The sequence below is a fragment of the Aptenodytes forsteri genome, unplaced genomic scaffold (genome assembly GCF_000699145.1).
Source record: "Aptenodytes forsteri isolate BGI_AS27 unplaced genomic scaffold, ASM69914v1 Scaffold178, whole genome shotgun sequence".
Classification (NCBI taxonomy): domain Eukaryota; kingdom Metazoa; phylum Chordata; class Aves; order Sphenisciformes; family Spheniscidae; genus Aptenodytes; species Aptenodytes forsteri.
Window position 1 is genome coordinate 445,589 of NW_008795136.1, and position 18,792 is coordinate 464,380.

Below are 18,792 nucleotides of genomic sequence, written 5' to 3' on the forward strand. Positions count from 1 at the left end.
ATTTATGACATAGGTCTGCAGTTATTCACCACACAGTCTCACCTCCAGTCTCACCTCCACATTTATACAGTTCTTTTTTATTTTGCTGTATTCTCAGCTTTCAGACACTAGACAAATGGATAAATAATGTCCATAACACACTTATGTGCAATATATGTTGCAGCTAGACTTATCCCTAACTCAAAATCCTCATCTTTCAGCTCCACATTCATTAACATGACACGGACTTTGAAATTTGCATCTTTTATTGATATTACAACCTTTGAAATTTATACCTAACTTGTGCAGTTTGAGCCTGTTTGTATAAAAAACACTTGCATCATCCTGAACCTCGTTATCTTTGAAGGGGCTAAACAGATTGAGAATAGTACTGTTGTTCAGTGCTTCACAACTAGTATGTATTTTGCAGTCAAGGGTTTTGGTTCCCCATCCTGCAATCAATGATGGTTCAATTGTCTCTGTCAAGGGTGCCTAGAGGGGGAAATCTATATTTATTAATTCCCTCATGTCTTCAAGAAGATATCTGTCTTTGTGCCACGTTCAGTTCTTTTATATGCCAAGTGCCTAAACTGAAGACTTTGCATATACAGACTATAGATGCATACACAAAAAAGGCAACAAAAGTAGAGATAGACAGACAGACAGACAGACAGACAGACAGACAGACAGACAGACAGACAGACAGACAGACAGACAGACAGACAGACAGACAGACAGACAGACAGACAGACAGACAGACAGACAGACAGACAGACAGACAGACACACAGACACACATACATACATACACACATGCACACATAGAATGAACCATTTTTCCCTTGCTCTGAGCGAAAAACTGCAGCTTAAGCTGGTTCTTTTTATAAAGAACCTTGACCAGTTAAACCAGCCGAGCGGCGGGTAGCACTCATACAGGATCACCTTACAGTGAAGAGCCATAACGGTAATTGCAGCATTGCTGTGGTTCAGTGAGACTGGATGATTTTTGGCAGGTCAGACTCTGTACTTCCGCTTGCCTTTGAAATGCTATCAGCTCCACAGCTGTAGGGGCGCATGGTTACCAAAATATACTGTGATGATAGTTTAAACAAAATATGTAATTTATCCGAAGAGAGTTTTATTTATACGTAGCTATTAAATGTAAGCTTCTTTTAATCGTTTTAATTTAACCTACAGTCTTCCTAAGATTACCCTGCTACTTATTGAACTTGATACTACACATGACTCAGGATTTTTAACCACTGCAGCTGAGGTTCCAGGAAGATAACCCACATATTCGCCCTATGCCTGTACCCGGATTTATGCAGATGGCCTGCAATAGCCACGGAGCTCTTTAGGCACGACTGCAGCCAGTTTCCTGACTACGCACATGGCTCGTCATGACCCTTCAGATACATGTCAGTCAAAAGGATCCTACTACAAATTAATAAGTACAAAATGTGCAGTGGCACATCAGTGCTTCTTACATTTTCAAAATAGTGTAAATGAGGGAAATACTTTTCCCCGACTAGGCCCTGGAAAGATTTCAAATTAAACTGTGTTTTCTTAGAATACATATTCTATTATAAAGAAAGCCTTGGGCCAGATTCTCCAGTGTGCTTTGCATGCATCAATACTGTCATGTTGGGACATTGCCCACCCAAGTCCCACTCTCCCGCACTGCCACATATTGACAGATAGCATTGGTGGGGGAATGGAAACAGGAGAGGCCAGGACACAGAAGTCATCCTCCTGTGTACTGCATGGATGCTTATGGCATATTCCAAAATGGCCCCAAGGCCTTGAAGGGGTAAAACAGCACAGCACTTGGGCATCCCTGGCATCTTCTGTGCCATGGGGAGCAGTACCGAGCAGCCAAAGCAAACTGCAAATCTCATTTTTCATACAGCCTGTGCTCACATTTGTGGTTCATACAAAGAGAGAGAGATCTCTGTAGTCATTCCCTCGGGTGTTGGTACCTGATGCCTGTGTCACTGCCACTCTTCACTGCTCCGCCATCCGTGAAATTAAAGGTGCCGGTCCAATTTGCCAATTCCTCTCCATTCTGCCAGCTAAACTGCAGCCCTCTAGCAAGAAAACGAGGCAGTTGATATTTGATATCATGTATTAGGTTAAGTCTATCAGCATGAGTTCTCATGTCCTTTTTCTTAACACAGAAATGTGACTATGACACATTCATCAAAAACAATAAAAAGATACGAAGAACCACAAGACATCATCTTACTAGTGGAAACAATTAATTTTCACTTCCCATGACTCTTCAAGTCCTTGGCTGAAAACAACACCAGACTCCCCAAACAAATTGGAAGGCCACAAACAACATACATATGTGTGGAGCAAGGTGGAAATTTCATTCCCAGAGACGCAAGTGCAAAAAGCTGGAGACTCATGTGGAAAACTGCAGGGCCGAAGAAGTAAACCCTCCAAACTTCAATTTTACATCTACAGTAGTTGTTAAATGTGGTGGGCATTGGGTCCTTCGTCTGATTTGTTGGCCATGCTAGCAAAGGATTTGTCATTTCATAACTTAGAGAAGTCACACTATATTGCTTCTTTTCCCTGTTTGAGAAGACGACATTTTTTAAGCCAAAGCATATCACAATCATCACAACTCCCTGTTTTCCAAACTTTCACAAATTCATTCCAAGACCCATGATGCCTGCAGTCTTCTGGAAACTCCACCTATAGCTCGGTAGAAATCTCACATGTATTTAAAAAAGCTGGGTCTGAAGAAACATTTCACAACACAAGTCAGATCCTTCCCTTAGCTCAGAAGTCAACGAAAAAGAATCTCGCAGATTGTTATTTTTAATCTTCTCCATTTTAACCCAATTTCATGATTTCAGAACCTGGCAGCTGAGTTGTGAACATTTGGTGCTGCCAATACTGAAAGTTAACTTCCCGCCTGGGCTGTGCGGGGACAGCCAGGAAGCAATCTGCCAGCCTGCTCTGCCCGAAAGAAAGGGCATCCAGGACCCCGCTAGTTTTCTTGGTCAACAGACTTATTACAAGGACTGGAGAATCTCTCAGACCACATCCATCCTCTAGTCTAATTGGCAGCAGTAATAAGCATAGGAAATTAAGAAGGAACAACACGGGGCGTTAAAATAAGGCCTCTTTGCTTCCTGCAGCAGAGAAGGGGAGTAGCTCTAAACAGCTCCAAAGACCTATAGTAGGAGTTTATTTGTTCTGCATTGTGGAAATGTGTGCACATAACTTCTTGTTGTCATAGTTGTTTTAAGACAACCTTGTCTAACTCACTTCAAGTATCTGCAGTGCAGACATTTCCACATGAGCTAATTGTCTTCGTTCTTAAAAATCAATAGAGATTGGCTTAGTACAGCTAGTTTAGGGAACGATTCACCTGATCAAAGGCTGGCCTTCACCCTAGGGTGAACTGATCCATCCCCCAAACTCTTCCCCCATCAGCAGTACAGGGAGCCCGGAGTTGCTTGTAGTGTGGGCACGCATGACAGAAGGATCCCACCACCCGAGCGAAGTGCAGTGCATGTCACCACAAACGTTTTTTCTGACCTAAACCCAAGATATTTTGAAAGAATTTAAGAAGCCTATTCTTGTATGTCTTGCGCCTTTTAATCTTTCTGTTTGCTGGGGTTTTTTTAATTGAAAACAGACTTTTTGGTAAAGGCATTTTGAGGGAGAAGGAATTCTGAAGAAGGTAGGGAGCCATTTCAACACTCTGAACTGAGGAAAGAGCTAGCCTCCTAAACTGCCCCCTCCCCTCCCAAGCTGCTTCCCACCACAAAAGGTGGGAGAAAAGCACTATGAAAATATTGAAAAAGCTTCCTCTAAATCTCTCAAATGCATTTTCATTTCTTGCATGTTCTCCAGTGGACAAATTTTGCTTTTTCAAAGAAAAACTTTTTAAGTATAAAAATGGGAACATTTCAAATATAGAAGCCAAATTTTTGCTCATAGGAGACCCGTTCTGATTACTTCTTAATTAAATACATCGATGCGATTCTCCTGTTTTCCAAAAAATCAGAACAAGTGGAAGACACCATCCTGATTGCCATAAGCAAAATGAGGTGATATCGCACACTTACATCTTACATTCAGCTTGGAGAGAGCTACTTTGATGATCAATTTGGAGAATCACATCAAAGGGTGTATAGGTTATGCTATCATGGCTATAGGGTAATGCAGTGCTATGGCTTGTCAGGGAGTCCCATACCTTCTATGCTGCTCTGACAGTTTTCAATCAGCTGAGGCTGCCCAAGGTACGACTTCCGAGTAGAATATTGGTGTGAAGAAAATATGAGAAAATTCTCACTTTTACTAAGACACCTTCACTTTTAGGCTTGTTGAAATAAACACTTGTGATTCTCTCCCATGTACCACAGTCTAACACATTTTTTTTGCCACACTGTAACTGGTATGGAAACATGTTTCTTTTGAATGTGTATGTCTTTCTAAACTGCATCTAAATATATGACCTTTAAAATATGTTTTAATTGCTAAGGGCAGCACTGAATGACACATGAGGAGAGAGAGTAGAAGTGTGCGAAAACCAAGTTGGAATTGTACTTTTTAATTGGATTTAAATCAGATATTTTGGGCTTAGATATTTACTTGCAAACTGAAATAGAGAGCATTAATCTAGATAAACAGCTGGTGTTGGTGTGTCCTTCAGAGGTAAACTCTCCTAAAGCATAGCTAATATTCAGGCAGATGAAATGAAGAATTAAAACAGTCAGTAAAGTCCTTTCCCTTTGTACATCTTCACTCCACATGTAACAGCTGGAGGGAAAGCTAAGTAAACGCTCAAAGGCGGAGGGGGGGAATCTGTCCATAAAGCAAAAGAAATTATAAAACCACTTCTTAATGCCTTCCTCTCATCAAGCCTTTTTTGGGGAACAGCGTGTCCTGCAGCTGAGGCACCAAGTTTAAAGGAGGACATGCACATTTTGGGTAAGATCCAAGAGGAGATCAGGAAGACTAACACTGAGGAATGGTAGATATGTCTTATGATGAACAGCTTAAAATACTTAGCTTTGAAATGGCAGAAAGGGGGATCTAATTGAGGTACAAAAATATCTAACAAGGGCAGGCAAGGGTCTGGGTATGACACTTCTACATGGTAAGGACGAAGTACAAAGTTGTGAGCTGAGCTTAGGGTCAGGAGCAAGCTAAGTGCCCGACCCTGAACCAGACAGGAAAAGGGGACCACACAGCGCTCTTCTTCCAACGAACAGGTACTCAAGAGGTTAACAACACATAGACTTAGATATACACAAAACGCACCACTGAAGAAACATTACACAACTCGTAGGACTGTGTGTCTCACTGTGAATCTGCAAGACTGAGACCAAGCTGCTGCACTGCATTTTCTGGAGTGATGGTACAATAAACCTCCTCCTCCTAGTAAGAACAACTCCCATGAATAATGGTTTGTAGCATTAGGACTGAGTAGAAATCAAGGACGAGACATTTAAAAACACTGACCTGAATTAATTCTGTTCCTAACAAGATTACTGAGAGTTCTACCGTTGATTGCAATCAACCTTGAGTTGGGAGATTTCAATTTTAAAAATACAAAATTTTCTAATCCTCTCAGTTGTGAGTCGTAAGTGTTCACACAAGCTGTCTGGCCAAATTTGCAAACAGCCTGAGAAAATAGAACAGAGACATGAACAGCTCCATCAGTACATTTCTTTGGCATATTAAGGTAGTCAAATTCTAACACGTTCCCTCTCAGCACTAACTACATTTTAACAGGTAAACAAAGAAGAGGTAAATTAAGCTTCTGTGAATCAGAATTGCAATAGAAAAGCACCTGCAGGATGGGAACACAGAAAAGGAAGAGGAAAAGCAGCAGAACAAAGAGGGTAAGGAAAGATTAAAAGAAGGGAAGGAAAGCAGAGGAAATTACTTAGACATAGAGGTCTCCTATGTAATTTAGACAGTTCATGTCAAAGGGTTTAAAGAAAAAGAAAAGCTAATTTTAGGCCTGGGATCATTATCCATGATTACCAATGGTGGAAGTCCACCATTTGCTCAATTTGCCCTAATGTTATTTCCTTCTAAAATTAGTACGTTTCCCCAGTGTGTGGTGCTGATGATGACAAGGGAAGACTTTATAAAAGATGTAATAACCAGAAACACTCTTAGTGCAGAGATGCTATGTTTTGCCCATTCACTGTGAGCAAATTTCTCATCAAGGTTTATGGACGTCATTAATCACGGGACTTACCCCTAACAAATAAGAGTATGAGCAATGTTGTGCCTTGCGTTAGAAAAACTCCATTAAGTTGGATGTCTCAGCAATAAAGACCTTGAGCTTCAGGTAAGTGCCAAAGCATATTTTGATCCTAATTGGTAACTGTAAATGTTGAATCAGTATGTGGTCAAATAAACACCGGTGTAATGTAAGAATAGCAGGAGGGGGTGAAAAAAACAGAAAATTAACAAAGCAGCAGCAATTCTGAAGGGTTTGTCAAGACCGGCTGTCAAGAAGCAGCAGGAAGCAAAGCAAAAAGCCTGTTGCCGCAATCCAAACAAGAAACAACTCCTGCACAAGCAGAAGTTTTAATAGCAGAGGATGCCAAACAATTATGAGGTTTTTGAACGATAAGGCGAGAATGAACAAGTGGATAGATTCCAGCAAGAAGCTTCGTATCTGTGCTGCCGTCACACTGAGATCCCACCTCAGGGGTGTCTCATTACCTTTCTAAAGTGCGAAGGCAAGGTGAAAATTCAGCTCAGACAAGAAGGCAAGGCTTTTAAAAGGGAGCTATTCTACTGCTAATAAATGGAGAAGACCCAAAAGACTTTAAACACAGCTGGCGGTCCTGTCTGGGCTCTAACCAGAGAGCAGGCCATGACCATGTATGCAGCAGAATTTTTTCAGGAGAGATCTACATGCTTTCAAGGCATAAGAGCAGTTTGCTGCAAGTAGCTGAGTAACAGAGTGATCAGCACCTACGGGTAACAAGGACTGAGTGGCAACAGGGACATCATGCAGGTGGTGCGAGCAGAGGGCATGGAAGAGCACCTGCCACTCCAGTGCCAACCCATTCCCCAAAAAACACCAGCTCATCTCATTTAATCGCAGCCAGCAGGCTATTTCCACTCATCTTTCAAGGTGACAGCTACCACTGCCCCCATCCTGCATCTACCAGAGGCAGACTAAACCCAAAAGCAAGCAAAACCAGACAGAAACCAATGTCATTTTATATCGGTGAAGCTAAGCCAAAATCTGACTCAGCTTGCTGACCTACCACAGATGGTCAAGCAAGGGGAAGCAGAGGAGTCTGTAGACTCCTTCTTTGAAGGCACGAAAGGAAGATACAAATGTCCCCAAGAGCAAGGCAAATTACTTCATTTTCTTTCTGAGGACCCTCTCTTATTTGTCTTCACTTTTCCTGCTCTTTCTTTCTAGCAGTTCTCATATTCCTTCTCTATATGCATTCTCCCTAGCAAAGAGGCCATTAGGAGGTGACAGCAAGCCCAGCTTTTGTGACTCCGGCTCCTGTTTAAGTTATAAGCTAATAGTATATACATTAATTCTGTATACATCATTAAAAATTTTATAATCATATTTCTACAGGCCTGGTCATGGTGCTGCACTACACTGTTACAAACTACCCAAACACAGAAGCCATATACAGTCCCTGCCCTGACAAACAGACAGTCCAGGCTATGTATAGGCTTCCCAAAGTCAGTGGAAAATCACTTACTTTCACTGTACCTCAGTTTCCCTGTTTCATAATTCTTGTGCCCTTGAGAGGAGGAACTAAGACTTCAGTGTTAAATGATCACGCTACTCTCTTTGAAAATGGAAAGTGATGCCCCTAGCCTACTAACAGGGATACCACAGAGGTATAGGGAAGTCAGATGGTTAATCTTGCTGAAGTTCCTTCTTTCTGCAAAATAAGGCAAATATGACTCACTGTGTCCACAGGGTGTATGGAAAATAAAACAAAAACAGTGGTATGCATGAATGACCTGCAGATGAGAGTGATTGAAAGCACTCACTAAACTGGATCAGAGAGTAAGAGGCAGTTGGGTAAGAAAGGGGAATATCAGGAAGTCTCCCATGTGACAGACTGCTGCACAAATGAAGACAAGCATAGGAGCCCACAGAGATAACAATAAGAGGAGTTTTGGAGAAAAAACAAGGATCCAGGTTTTTTTCATGCAGGCCAGAAACAGCAAGTTTATTTACACTGCACTTGAAAAGACATCAGAGGGGCTTGAAAGGGGTAAAGCATCCCCTAGGTAACAATGAGATGCTGAGATCAAACCCAACCCAGCAGAGTCAAGACAGACTAGCTTCTGTGTCCACAAACTCCCCTTTCCTGACAAAAGGGACAGACTCAGTCCCTGAAGACAATGAAGTTAGATGACAAGAGAAAGGCAAATGCTTACTTGAATAATTTAATATCACCTCAAACACTCCAATCCATTTTGAAATAAATATTCAAGGCACAGCAATCTAGAAAGACACAGCACAGATGAAAGAAAGAAACGTAAATCTGCCTGTAGCAGTCCAGGTCCAATTCACCTGTGCTATAATGCCAGAAAAATACCACACGTGCATCGGCCTCTTTCAGTGGAGAGTCCATGGGCATAACCCTACCAGGTACAGCACAAAGAAATAAAACATTTCTGGGGCCAAGTCGTGTACTTGAGCAGGATGCTCTCCTTCTTATGTGAGTCCATAATAAAACTCAGGTTTGCATTCAGTGGAAGCAGAGCTGAATCTGACCAGTCCAGTTTAGAAAAATACTTATTTCTCCAGTAAAATTAGCAAAATGCAAGTTTTAGTCTGGATACATACACATACCTACTTCTGCTCATTGCATTAAGAGACCAATCTTTGCCCTAATGACCTATGGCTTTGCAAGTTGACTGACAGTGGGTAACTGCTGAGCTGATTGCTTGCTATCTTATTGGGAGAAAACCCTTAGAAAAGGCTTTGAAAATGTATGAAAGTATGTGGGAGAGCAGGAATGGTATATTCACAACAAAAGGAAGAAATGAAATAATATGGGTCCCAGGAAAAGCAAAATATGGATGGAGGATGTGGGAAATGGGCACGTCTGGTTACACCACACGCTTGGCCATACAGTATTATAGCAGGGACAAGCTTGGCTCTACACATTAAAGGGAAATGGTAGTAATAAAGTGGTGGAGGAGTATATTTTGACTAGCACAAAGAGCAAAATTGGAAACATGGGTGGGAAGCTTCTGGATTATAACCACTATTATACAGAAAAAAGGTTTTGTTTCATGTAGCACATTTCACATTTGGGTTAAACCTTGTATCAGATATTCACATGCAACGTCTAAAAAACCTGATCTAAAATCACTTCCCAAGAAAGATAAAATAGACTCAACACCAACATTCAACTAGTCTGCTTAAACGGGACAAAGTGTTGACTAGGACATCAAGGTCATCAAAGGATGCCTTTCAAAACAATACAATCTTTCCTTTTCTCATCTGTGGCTGGAAGATAAACATCCAAGGAGTAATAGATAATCTGTATCAATTCTATTTGTAATAATTATTCATAATTAAAATATTATTATTTGTAATAATTAGGCGCAGCACAAGGCCCACAACAGAATGAATTGACATTGAGGCAGGTTGTGAACTTTTCAAGAAAAAAGGCCAATCAAGCCCCAAGCACAGAGGCTCACAGGAAATCCCAAGTATTTTAAGATACCAGCAAATTCTGACATTTGAGACAGTAGCTCAGTGCAAAGATACTTGACGCAGCATGGGTACCACAAGCAATCTCATCATAGCATTAGAGATCTGAGTGAGCTAATTGCTTTGCATCTCATGTTTCCAAAACTAATATATTTAGCACCAGGTCAAGTGTCCCTACACTGCACTATATTCTTCTGTGTAATCATACACACAGAGTCCCAATTGCACCGAGGACTCATGCTGAAGACAATGAGCAAAATGCCATTTAGAGTCAATGTCTCTGTACGCAGTATCAGCCACGGGAGTAGGCAATATTCCCTCTCTCCACGCATAGAAGTGGAGGGCGCAATCTCCTCCTACCATTTGTGCAAGCCCTCCAAACTGTTGACTGCCCAAGATTTTCAGCTGGGACTGTGAAAAGCCTAGCCTTGGTTGTATTTGTTCTTATGGAAAGTGAGATGAAACCATCAGTGACAGAGATTGCTTTTAAGGTTTTCATCATGAGAACTAAAGCGTAAAACTAACTAAATAAAGAGGACATGGAAGGACAGTGACTATCTGTGGGGCTGATGAAAAAGCAAAATGGATGCAAGCAATGGGAGGCCAAGGATGCCTCAAAGAAATGAGAGGTTAAGTCCGCAGTTTGCCTGAGGGAGGCATGGACTGCTGAGCAATGAATACACTTGAATTAAAAAATGAGAAATGAAATTAAAAAGCAATCAAGGGTAAGAATGAGGCACAGCAAAAGTAAGAAAATACAAAGCTTTACACAGCGATTATGTCTGAACCAAATTCAGCAAGTGTAAGAACAATCAGGAAGCTCCAATGAGGTCAAAAATAAAAGACAACTACCAGGAGGTCTGCAACACTGGCCACAGAGGTCAGCGGTCACGGATGTGATCGCTCACAGCTGGGGTTGTGGGGGACATGGGTGTAGCCCCACTCACAACAAGAAGACTGGCTTCTGGATTTGGCTGTCTACAAACATAGGTAAGACTGAACTTTGTACCTGCCCATACATGTAGAGGGCATGCAGCTAATTTTTTCAAAACGACATAAAACATGTTGATGGCAGATTATAACAGAGATGTTTTTGAAAGAAATGCCACAGGGTTTAAACCGCTTTGGATGAAAGGGCTTTGATTCACAGCTGTTGAATGCTGGGCGTTGGCAAAACTCAACCATTACTTTGTCATACAGAAGCAACAGATCTGTGTAAAGTGCAGAAAGCGGAGTCAGCCTAGATATTCAGCCAAATATTCAAAAAGAGCTGTTTGCATGGACAGAAGTAGGCCTAGATCCCCACAGAACAAAGTTAGAGACTGAAGCAAGCTGCTACTGGGTATTACATGAATTAGGATTTAATTGTCTCTGTACTAATCAGCGAGGGTAATGGCCACCTTTTGGCTGGTAAACGGGACACCTATAATTCACCACTCCAGGGCAAGAAGCTTCTGAAGAGCTCCTACAGCCCAACATGATTCAAACCCTAGGCAAACCAACAACTCTTGTGCAGGGTGGGCTTGTGGGAATTGGATTAGGGACTGCCGGGTGGCCACAGCCACAGCGAAAGGGGCAAGCGTCTGTAGGTCACTCTGTAGTGACTCACATCGCCCAGGGTTTGAGCTCAGGAAGGACCGTGGTGTAACACACCGGGGAATGACACACTCAGGATAATGCAATTTGCACATGTAAAATATTGAAATAACTGACTTCCATTACCTTAATTTACTGTCATCTGGGAAATGGAGAAGGACTGGCAATTCACAGACTAGATCAGCAAGTGTTTTTGCCATCTTAACAGCAGAGGTGCAACTCAGCAATGCTAGAAATAAAGCAAGTCTAGAGGGAGCAGGGATTCAAACCCTGCCTGTTTTCTACACCAGAGCCATAGAGAGCACTGCCAGGGAGCTCACGAGAGGAAATAACATACCTTCATGCTCTGGTACTAAAACTTCAGCCACTTGATGCTTTCCTTTAAAAGCAAATGAAAGTTATGAGTCAGAAAACAACTCCAAGTAGCAGAAGGTAAGAATTTGGCTTTGGGACACTTTTCACAATAAAAGTCTCTGTTGCAGCCTGTGATGGAGCTGTGATTGTTTGCAAAGTTTTGCAGAGCTTTAATTCACATGCCACGTGCTTGTGAGCTCTCCCCTTTTATTTGATGTGGGGAGACAGGAGCATTACATAAAGCAACCAACAGCAGCAATGAGAAAGGGAATGGGATGACCAGCGGGGGATGACTTTGCAGGCAGCTGAGTTAATCTACCAGCTGCCTGTCTGTTCTGCCCCCTCCATCCCATTGCCATCTCTCCCCCAGCACAGGCTCCAGTGCTCCTCTGACCTGTCGGGGAGCTGGTTCAGCTCCTTGTCTTTGCAAGGTTAGTTAGGCACGATGGGGATGCCAGCTCCCCAGTTCCCATCCCCTTGAAATGCACTTGGGAATACCCTGTAGCAAGAACAGCATGGCTGGATTCTCAGCTTCTCCTATTATGCTAGACTAGATCTGGTCACTTTAAGGTGATGGCCATATCCCATACATACACATATTGGTGTATATAGCTTCAAGACTTTGCTGTCTCCTGAAGTTTCCAGTGCTCTTCTGCTCTGAAGAAAACCGACCGAAACCAAGACCTGCTCTGCAGCCCCATCAGGGATTCAGCAAGGTGACTCACGGGTCGCATGTCATTTCGCTGGGATAATATTTCACTCTGGTTAGAAATGGAGGGGGCACAGAGCTGTGTGTTGAGAGATGACTCACTAGGTGACCTTCAGCTTACGTCTCTTGGGAAAAATATTTAAATGGAAAGAGACTTTTAACACTGGAATAGATGGTCTTAGGTTACGGTTAACATCTTCACAGGGTGTTATGAACAGGCCAGAGGAGCACATGCCAGGTATGGGGCAGGAGCTCTCAACTGACATGAGTTGGCTGTAGTTCCTCAAGAGCCCAGCCTGGGACAAAATACAACTCAGGCCACATGCAGCCTCTATACCCACATCACAACTACTGCTGTCGCTGGTATAAGTAAGATATGATCTTGTTTTATAGCACGGTACAGACTAAAAGATCTCTCAAGGTGTAGTCTAGGTTTATTCTCTGTGAGTTTATTCCTTGTTTGCCCATGCTGTGCAAAAAATGATCATAAGCTATCTTTCTTATGCGGGTAAGGAAAGGGGTAAAGATGTCTGGGGATTGATTTGCAACTGTTGGATAAAAGCTGCTTCAGAAATACCAAAATGGTGGTATAACCTCAAGTCTGATATTAATTATAGGGTACACACACATAGGAGTGATGTTTTATTCTCATTTAAAAGATGTAAAGCTTTCAAATAATGCAGGCTGCCTGCATGGGAAGGTTTGCTGTTTCCTGCTGTGTGATTCTCTGAGTTATTGTAGTGCCCGCTCTGACAGACCCCAGGGTAATCTTTGTTTAAAGCCTTTAATAGCTTTGAAAATGTGTTCTCCTCACTCGGCTGAAAAAAACAAAAGTTTTAAAGGAGCAGATTCCCTTCTTCAGCTGACTCTCACCCTGTGCAGAAATCAGGCTGTTAAAAGAACAGTATTTAGTGAATTCCCTGTCAATAGAATATTGGTATATAGCAAAGTATTGCTCTGATATTTTTCCCTTGCCAAAGCAGGCAAGGACCGTCCTATTGATCTCTCCCATGCTACAGGTTGGGAGATGAAGACAGGGACCGTTTCAACATTTTTTACTGTACTGGCAGTTTCCTGATGTAATCCAGGATTATTCCCTGCTGGCCAAACAAAAGCTCACAAAAAAAGGCCAGCCCTCAGCTGAGCATCTGATTCAAAAGAAAATTCAGCTGAAAGCCGAACATTGGAAAGATGAGTCAATACAAAAGCAAGCAGCAGCTCTGGATTTAAGCAGAAGTCCACAGCGTTTAACCTACTTTAGCAGATCAATGCAGTGGATTTTTAATCATCACATTAATCCTAAAATAAAAATAATCACCCCAGAGATCCGTATTAAAGTCCCTTAATTATATCTCATTTCATCATCCTTTTTACTCAGGATCAGAAGCTACAGAGACCAGAGTTTCCCGATGTCATTTTCCAGCTTGCAGTTTAACTCTCTCGTTAGGACTTTAGCTGCTACTACGGGGATGAGGCACTGGCCTTGCTGAGAGCACCCACATCCATCCCACTTGGGGGAAAACTGAAAAAGGGAAAAAAAAGGTGGGCAGGATTCTGCTTTCCAGTGACACGGTACAAAACAACAGGGGAAGGAGCAGAGAACATTATATGGTGGGTGAAAATTGTGTGAATACCTAGAAATTCAATCTCTATATTCTCCCCTTCTTCCAGCAATGCCAGGAACTCATTAATATCTCATTAAGGGGAAAGAGAGGACTTGACCAGAGGCTGGGCCCCTTATCAAATTTCACCGAGCAGAGTTTATTTCCTGGAGCATGCTCTCCCACCTGCAGTCCTGCCATCCCCACAGCCAGGCTTTGGGAGCATGGCCGTGAGCAAACGCAGGACCACGAGCCTCCATGGCACCCTCCATGGAGAGCTTCAGGCGGGTTTTTATGGCAATAAAACCAGCCCATTCCCTGCTTGTAAGGGCAAGTGGCATGGCACAGCTTACAGCCATAGAGCTAACTTTCCCATCTTTCTCCCAGAAAAGGGTGCCTTTGTCCACACCACTTATTTGGACCAGTCTCTAGTCTATGCTGTCCCCTGCGTTGTGCCCAAGCTGCTTGTTTTAGGTCAGATTCCCCCTGCCTTGCTGGCCTTTACCCATTTCCACCATCTTCTTGCAGAGACAAACGCTAGCCCTGTGTTATATTTAGGCTTAAAAGCATTGTACATTTACTGGAATAGTACTTTAGGGCAATTTTCAGGTTTCTCTAAATACACTAGGGAATTTTTTCCCACTGCCTTGGGAAGAGGCCCAGAGGCCTGTTACTGTTGCAGATGTTGGGATGCAAGCAAAGGCTATCATAAAACAAGCAGTATGTTGAATCCTAGTGAGTAAATGGCTTTAGGTTTAGGCAGCGTCCCCAGGCTCCAGCTTGGCAAGCGGCACCAAAGCTATAAATATCCCACTTCCCCTCTGCAAGGATGTTCTCCAAAACCACCAGCTCCACCGTGGTCCCTGGAGGTGCAAGCTGTAACGTGTCCAAGGAACCTCACAGCCGGCATCAGCTTCTAACAGGGGACTTAACACCGGAGGTTTGTGAAAGAAAAGACTAATTAAAGGTTACAGCTACCCCTGCACGGAGCGGACTGGCAATCAAACTGCCCGGGAATGGTCACCATAACATACTACAGGGCATGAGAGTGAGAGAGGGAAAGAAAAAGTGAAAAAGTACCTTCATGATAATATTATGGTAACGATGTAGGCTAAATCACCTTTCTATCATTAATAACTGACAGCCTGAGACTGCCACATCCTGCTTTTTTATTTCCATGAAAGATGGGAACTACCACTTCCCAGCAGAAAGGAGTCAAAGTGCTTTTTCTCTGCACTGAGTCGGGGGGAACCCTCTTTGAGACTCTTTCATGTGATAAAAAAAAAAGGAAAAGAAACAAATCATTACAAGCTGGAATAAAAAAATTAAATAAACAGTATTTTCTAGTCAAAGTGTCAAAACGTACGCACATCTCCCTGCTTGAGCCCCTTTGATGGCAGAGTGCTCAGAATCAGACTTTCTCCTAGCAAGCCTGGGAATTGGACATCACCCTTTTTTGCATTCCCTGCAGCCCGCTGATGACAGGAGAGGCTCCCTGGGCACGAGGCAGGACAGAGACTGGCCACAGACATCACTCAGTGGAAGAGTTTTAGTTGCATCTTCTCACCATTTTATCTTTACTTTGCTATTTTTCATTTCAATCTATACTTTGGATTTACTTTTCATTGCTGTAATCCTGTTGCAGTCATTTCAAGTTAGAAAAGCAAGTATTGGTAGGGCTGCAAGGCCTCTAGCACAAATAGGAGAAACTGAGAAAATAAGGCAAGATGAGACCTGAACTGGTCATAAAGTCATCCTCTCAACACCAAGGCAGCTCGGTACTACCCTTGTCTACCCAACAGGTTCCTGAAGCCCCCAAAGATGGAGATTTTATACCTCCTCAGGTAGCCTTATTCTTTAAAAGTTTCCCTTCACGGTTAAAGCCAAGTTTTTCCTGCTGCAACTTAAGCCCATGACTTCTTGTCACCTCGTGAGTCTTCACAGGGATGTGTTTATTACCTTCCTCTTGGCAGAAATAGTCTGGGTGTGTCAAGACAGTTGTCATATCTCCCCTCAATTTTCTCCAAGCCAAACACAGGTGTTCTACACCTCTGCTTATTCTTGCTGCTTTCCTTTGGCTCCTTCCAACTGAGTCACATCTTGCTGAAAGTGAGGTGCCCGAAACCAGACAGAGTCCCCCAGCCAAGGCCTCACTGCTAAGCAAGGCACACAAATTGCTCTGTGGATAAACTACAACACTCCTGTCTATACGTATTAATATTATGCTTGCTGTTCCCCCCCAGCAAGAAACATTTGCTGATTTGTCAACATTTTGCTTGCTCTTGGCACAAGGCAAACAACCACATGAGTTGCAAACCAGGAAAGAACCAAACCATTGATCTCTTCTGGCAAAATGCAGCTAAATTCCAATAAAAAATTCCACAGCAGCTGCCTACACTACTGAAACCCGCTTACCTCAAAGCATGTAAGAGAAATATTCCCCTTTATAAAATCATACAAGCTGTAACACCTCAAACTAGATTTAAGCAAAATAAACTCTGCATGGGTCAAGGTTAAACACTTGAAGATCCCCACTGGTGTTTGCTGTAAAAAAGAGAAGTACCATTTTCAGATCAAGGACTGATGTGCTCTACAACAAAGCAGTCTCAGCAGTAATTCATGAGAATACAGCAGTGAAAAAATAAAGTGCTCTCTCTGTTATTTGGAACACTAATATAGCCACTTTGATTTTAGGAATTGCATCTGCATGTTTGTTTCTAAAGACATTAAAGTTTAGGCAACGAGCATGCTACCTTAATTCAACCTCTCAAGCTATTTCAGCTGGAACTTACATAGGGTGAAAAGCCTATCTGGCAGGGTCTGATCGGGGCAAATGCTCAGATGGTACAAGTCAGTCTAGCTTAAGTTAAGTAAGACCTAGATTTTTACAACAGCTGAGGACTAAAACACAATCTAAGAAACACACAAATCGTTATATTCTGCCTAACATTCTCCTTTATTAATAATCTAACAGACATTACAGATGCCGGATGCATCTTCCCAGATTGACAAGAGATTAATATTGTCAGCACACCACCAAGAAGTGGTTTGAACCGGTATAATGGTATGGCTGGATCTCTGTCTCCATTCAGCCCCATCAGACAACTTTTCCTGTTCCCTCAAATCCCCCCTTACCTTTTGAGATAGTTTCTCCCATAGAGGATCTGCTGCAGCAAGGTGACCACGGCAAAGGCGCAAATGAATATGAAGAACAAAGTTCTGTTTCCCAGCAAATCCCTGCTTGACGAAGGGTCAGTGTATCCCATCCTTACGAAAAGCCACTGAAGCTCTGCTGGGTAAAATTCAGTTCATTGTCACCTTCATGCCCTTTTTGCTGGGAAGCGGAGGGGAACGCTCGCTGGCTTTTCTCTGAGCAATCCAAGGACAAGGTATTCCATTGTTTGGCCCTGCTGCCCCTTCCTTGCCCCTTTTGGATGTTAGCTCCAGGATTGTGTGCAATGGCTTGCTTCCACGGTAAAGTTTCCAGGAGATTCAGACGTGGGTAACATCTAAAATCATCTCTCAGAGCTCTTTCAGCGCAGGCAGCCTGTGCTGTGCAAGAAGCATTCTGTTCCCTCTAAGCCTCTCTTGAAAACCCGCTGCTAGCAATTATCTACTTCAATCCCATTTTCATATTCCAGATGGGGGAAGCTGCAAATAAACCAGAAAACTGCAGCCAATGGCAAACACAGGGCTCCGGCAACCCGCGTTGGAAACACATAGTCGTCAGCTCTTCTTTGCTTCTGCTCAGTGATTCCAACGAAATGTGCTTGCAAGGAGACGTGACTGGGGTGTGCTATTATTGAACAAGCATGTAACAATCATGAGGATTTCATTCAGTCCCCTGCAAAAAACAACAGCAGCAATCTGGTCAGACTAGCAGGAAAGCTGCATTTTGTGTAGCAGCGTGCCGTCCGTACCGTGCCTTCGGTACCGTAGCATTTGCATGCAGAATGCAGTGCCTTTAGTCATAGACCACTCACTATTTGGGCTCCTATATTTCCCCTGGTTATTCCTCCAGAGTAAGCATAAGCAAGGTCACTGTGCATCTCTTCAAGGACAGAGCTCTCAGTTCCTGCATGCTGATTTATTGGAGGCTCTGAGTAGCCTCACAGCCGCAGAGAGGGAGACTGCCTCTCAGTGCAGGCTCTAAGAACCATTCATTTAAAGAGACAAATATTCTGATTGTTCCTCCACCAGAAACAGTTCTCTTTTGAAAGGGCAAAGCAACAAGACCTTGTCCACGGCCATCATAACTCCTCTAAAAATCTCCCCATTGTCAGGAGAGGCTCAACTCAGCCCACAGGGAGATCAATGGGAGTTTTGTTGCTGATTTCACTGGGAGAAAAATCTGCCCCCAACCCTTAGCTTGTTACAGTAAGTTCCAATAAAAGCTTTATCCATGAATGAAACGTCCTGGTTAGGAGGTTGGTTTGCCCCCATAGCAGACGGGAAAAGGATTTTGACAACAAAATGTAGAAAAAAAATCCTTTGTCTAAGAGAATGGCAAGATTTTTGTGTGAATAAATTTTCCAGCAGTTAAATCAGTGTATGCTAAATATTCTAGTGTGCCAGCAGCCCAGATGTGCGAAGCAGCAAACGGACTGTTTCTGGACTTTGTCTCAGCTGTAATTGGTGCTGCATGGGAAGAAGGGCCAAAGGTAACTTTGTGCAACCCTTTCAACCCAGTTCCTGTTGCCAGGGCTAGTCCTCAGCATGACCTACGGCAATTCAGGAAAGACAATCAAGGGCTAAAGCAGTCTTTGCCTTACCTAATTTTAAGCAACAAAAGTATCAAAAGTGTTTAAGGTAGGAACCTGGTCGCCCTGAACTCCTGCAGGCTGGAACCCCAGG

At 42.9% G+C, this 18,792-nt stretch overlaps 1 protein-coding gene across 3 annotated transcripts in view; it reads right to left on the reverse strand.

The window, feature by feature from the left end:
- The window catches only part of ST8SIA5 (ST8 alpha-N-acetyl-neuraminide alpha-2,8-sialyltransferase 5), a 41,822-nt gene extending 24,618 nt beyond the window's left edge, over positions 1-17,204 (reverse strand). For 2 of the 3 annotated variants that reach the window (XM_009278428.1, XM_019471847.1), the window contains exon 1: positions 17,074-17,204. In XM_009278428.1, coding sequence (XP_009276703.1) covers positions 17,074-17,204 — 131 coding nt within the window. Of the gene's footprint in view, positions 1-1,957; positions 2,066-17,073 lie in introns of all 3 variants that reach the window. The other variant, XM_019471846.1, reaches the window with a different exon arrangement.
- Between the last annotated feature and the right edge of the window lie 1,588 nt (positions 17,205-18,792).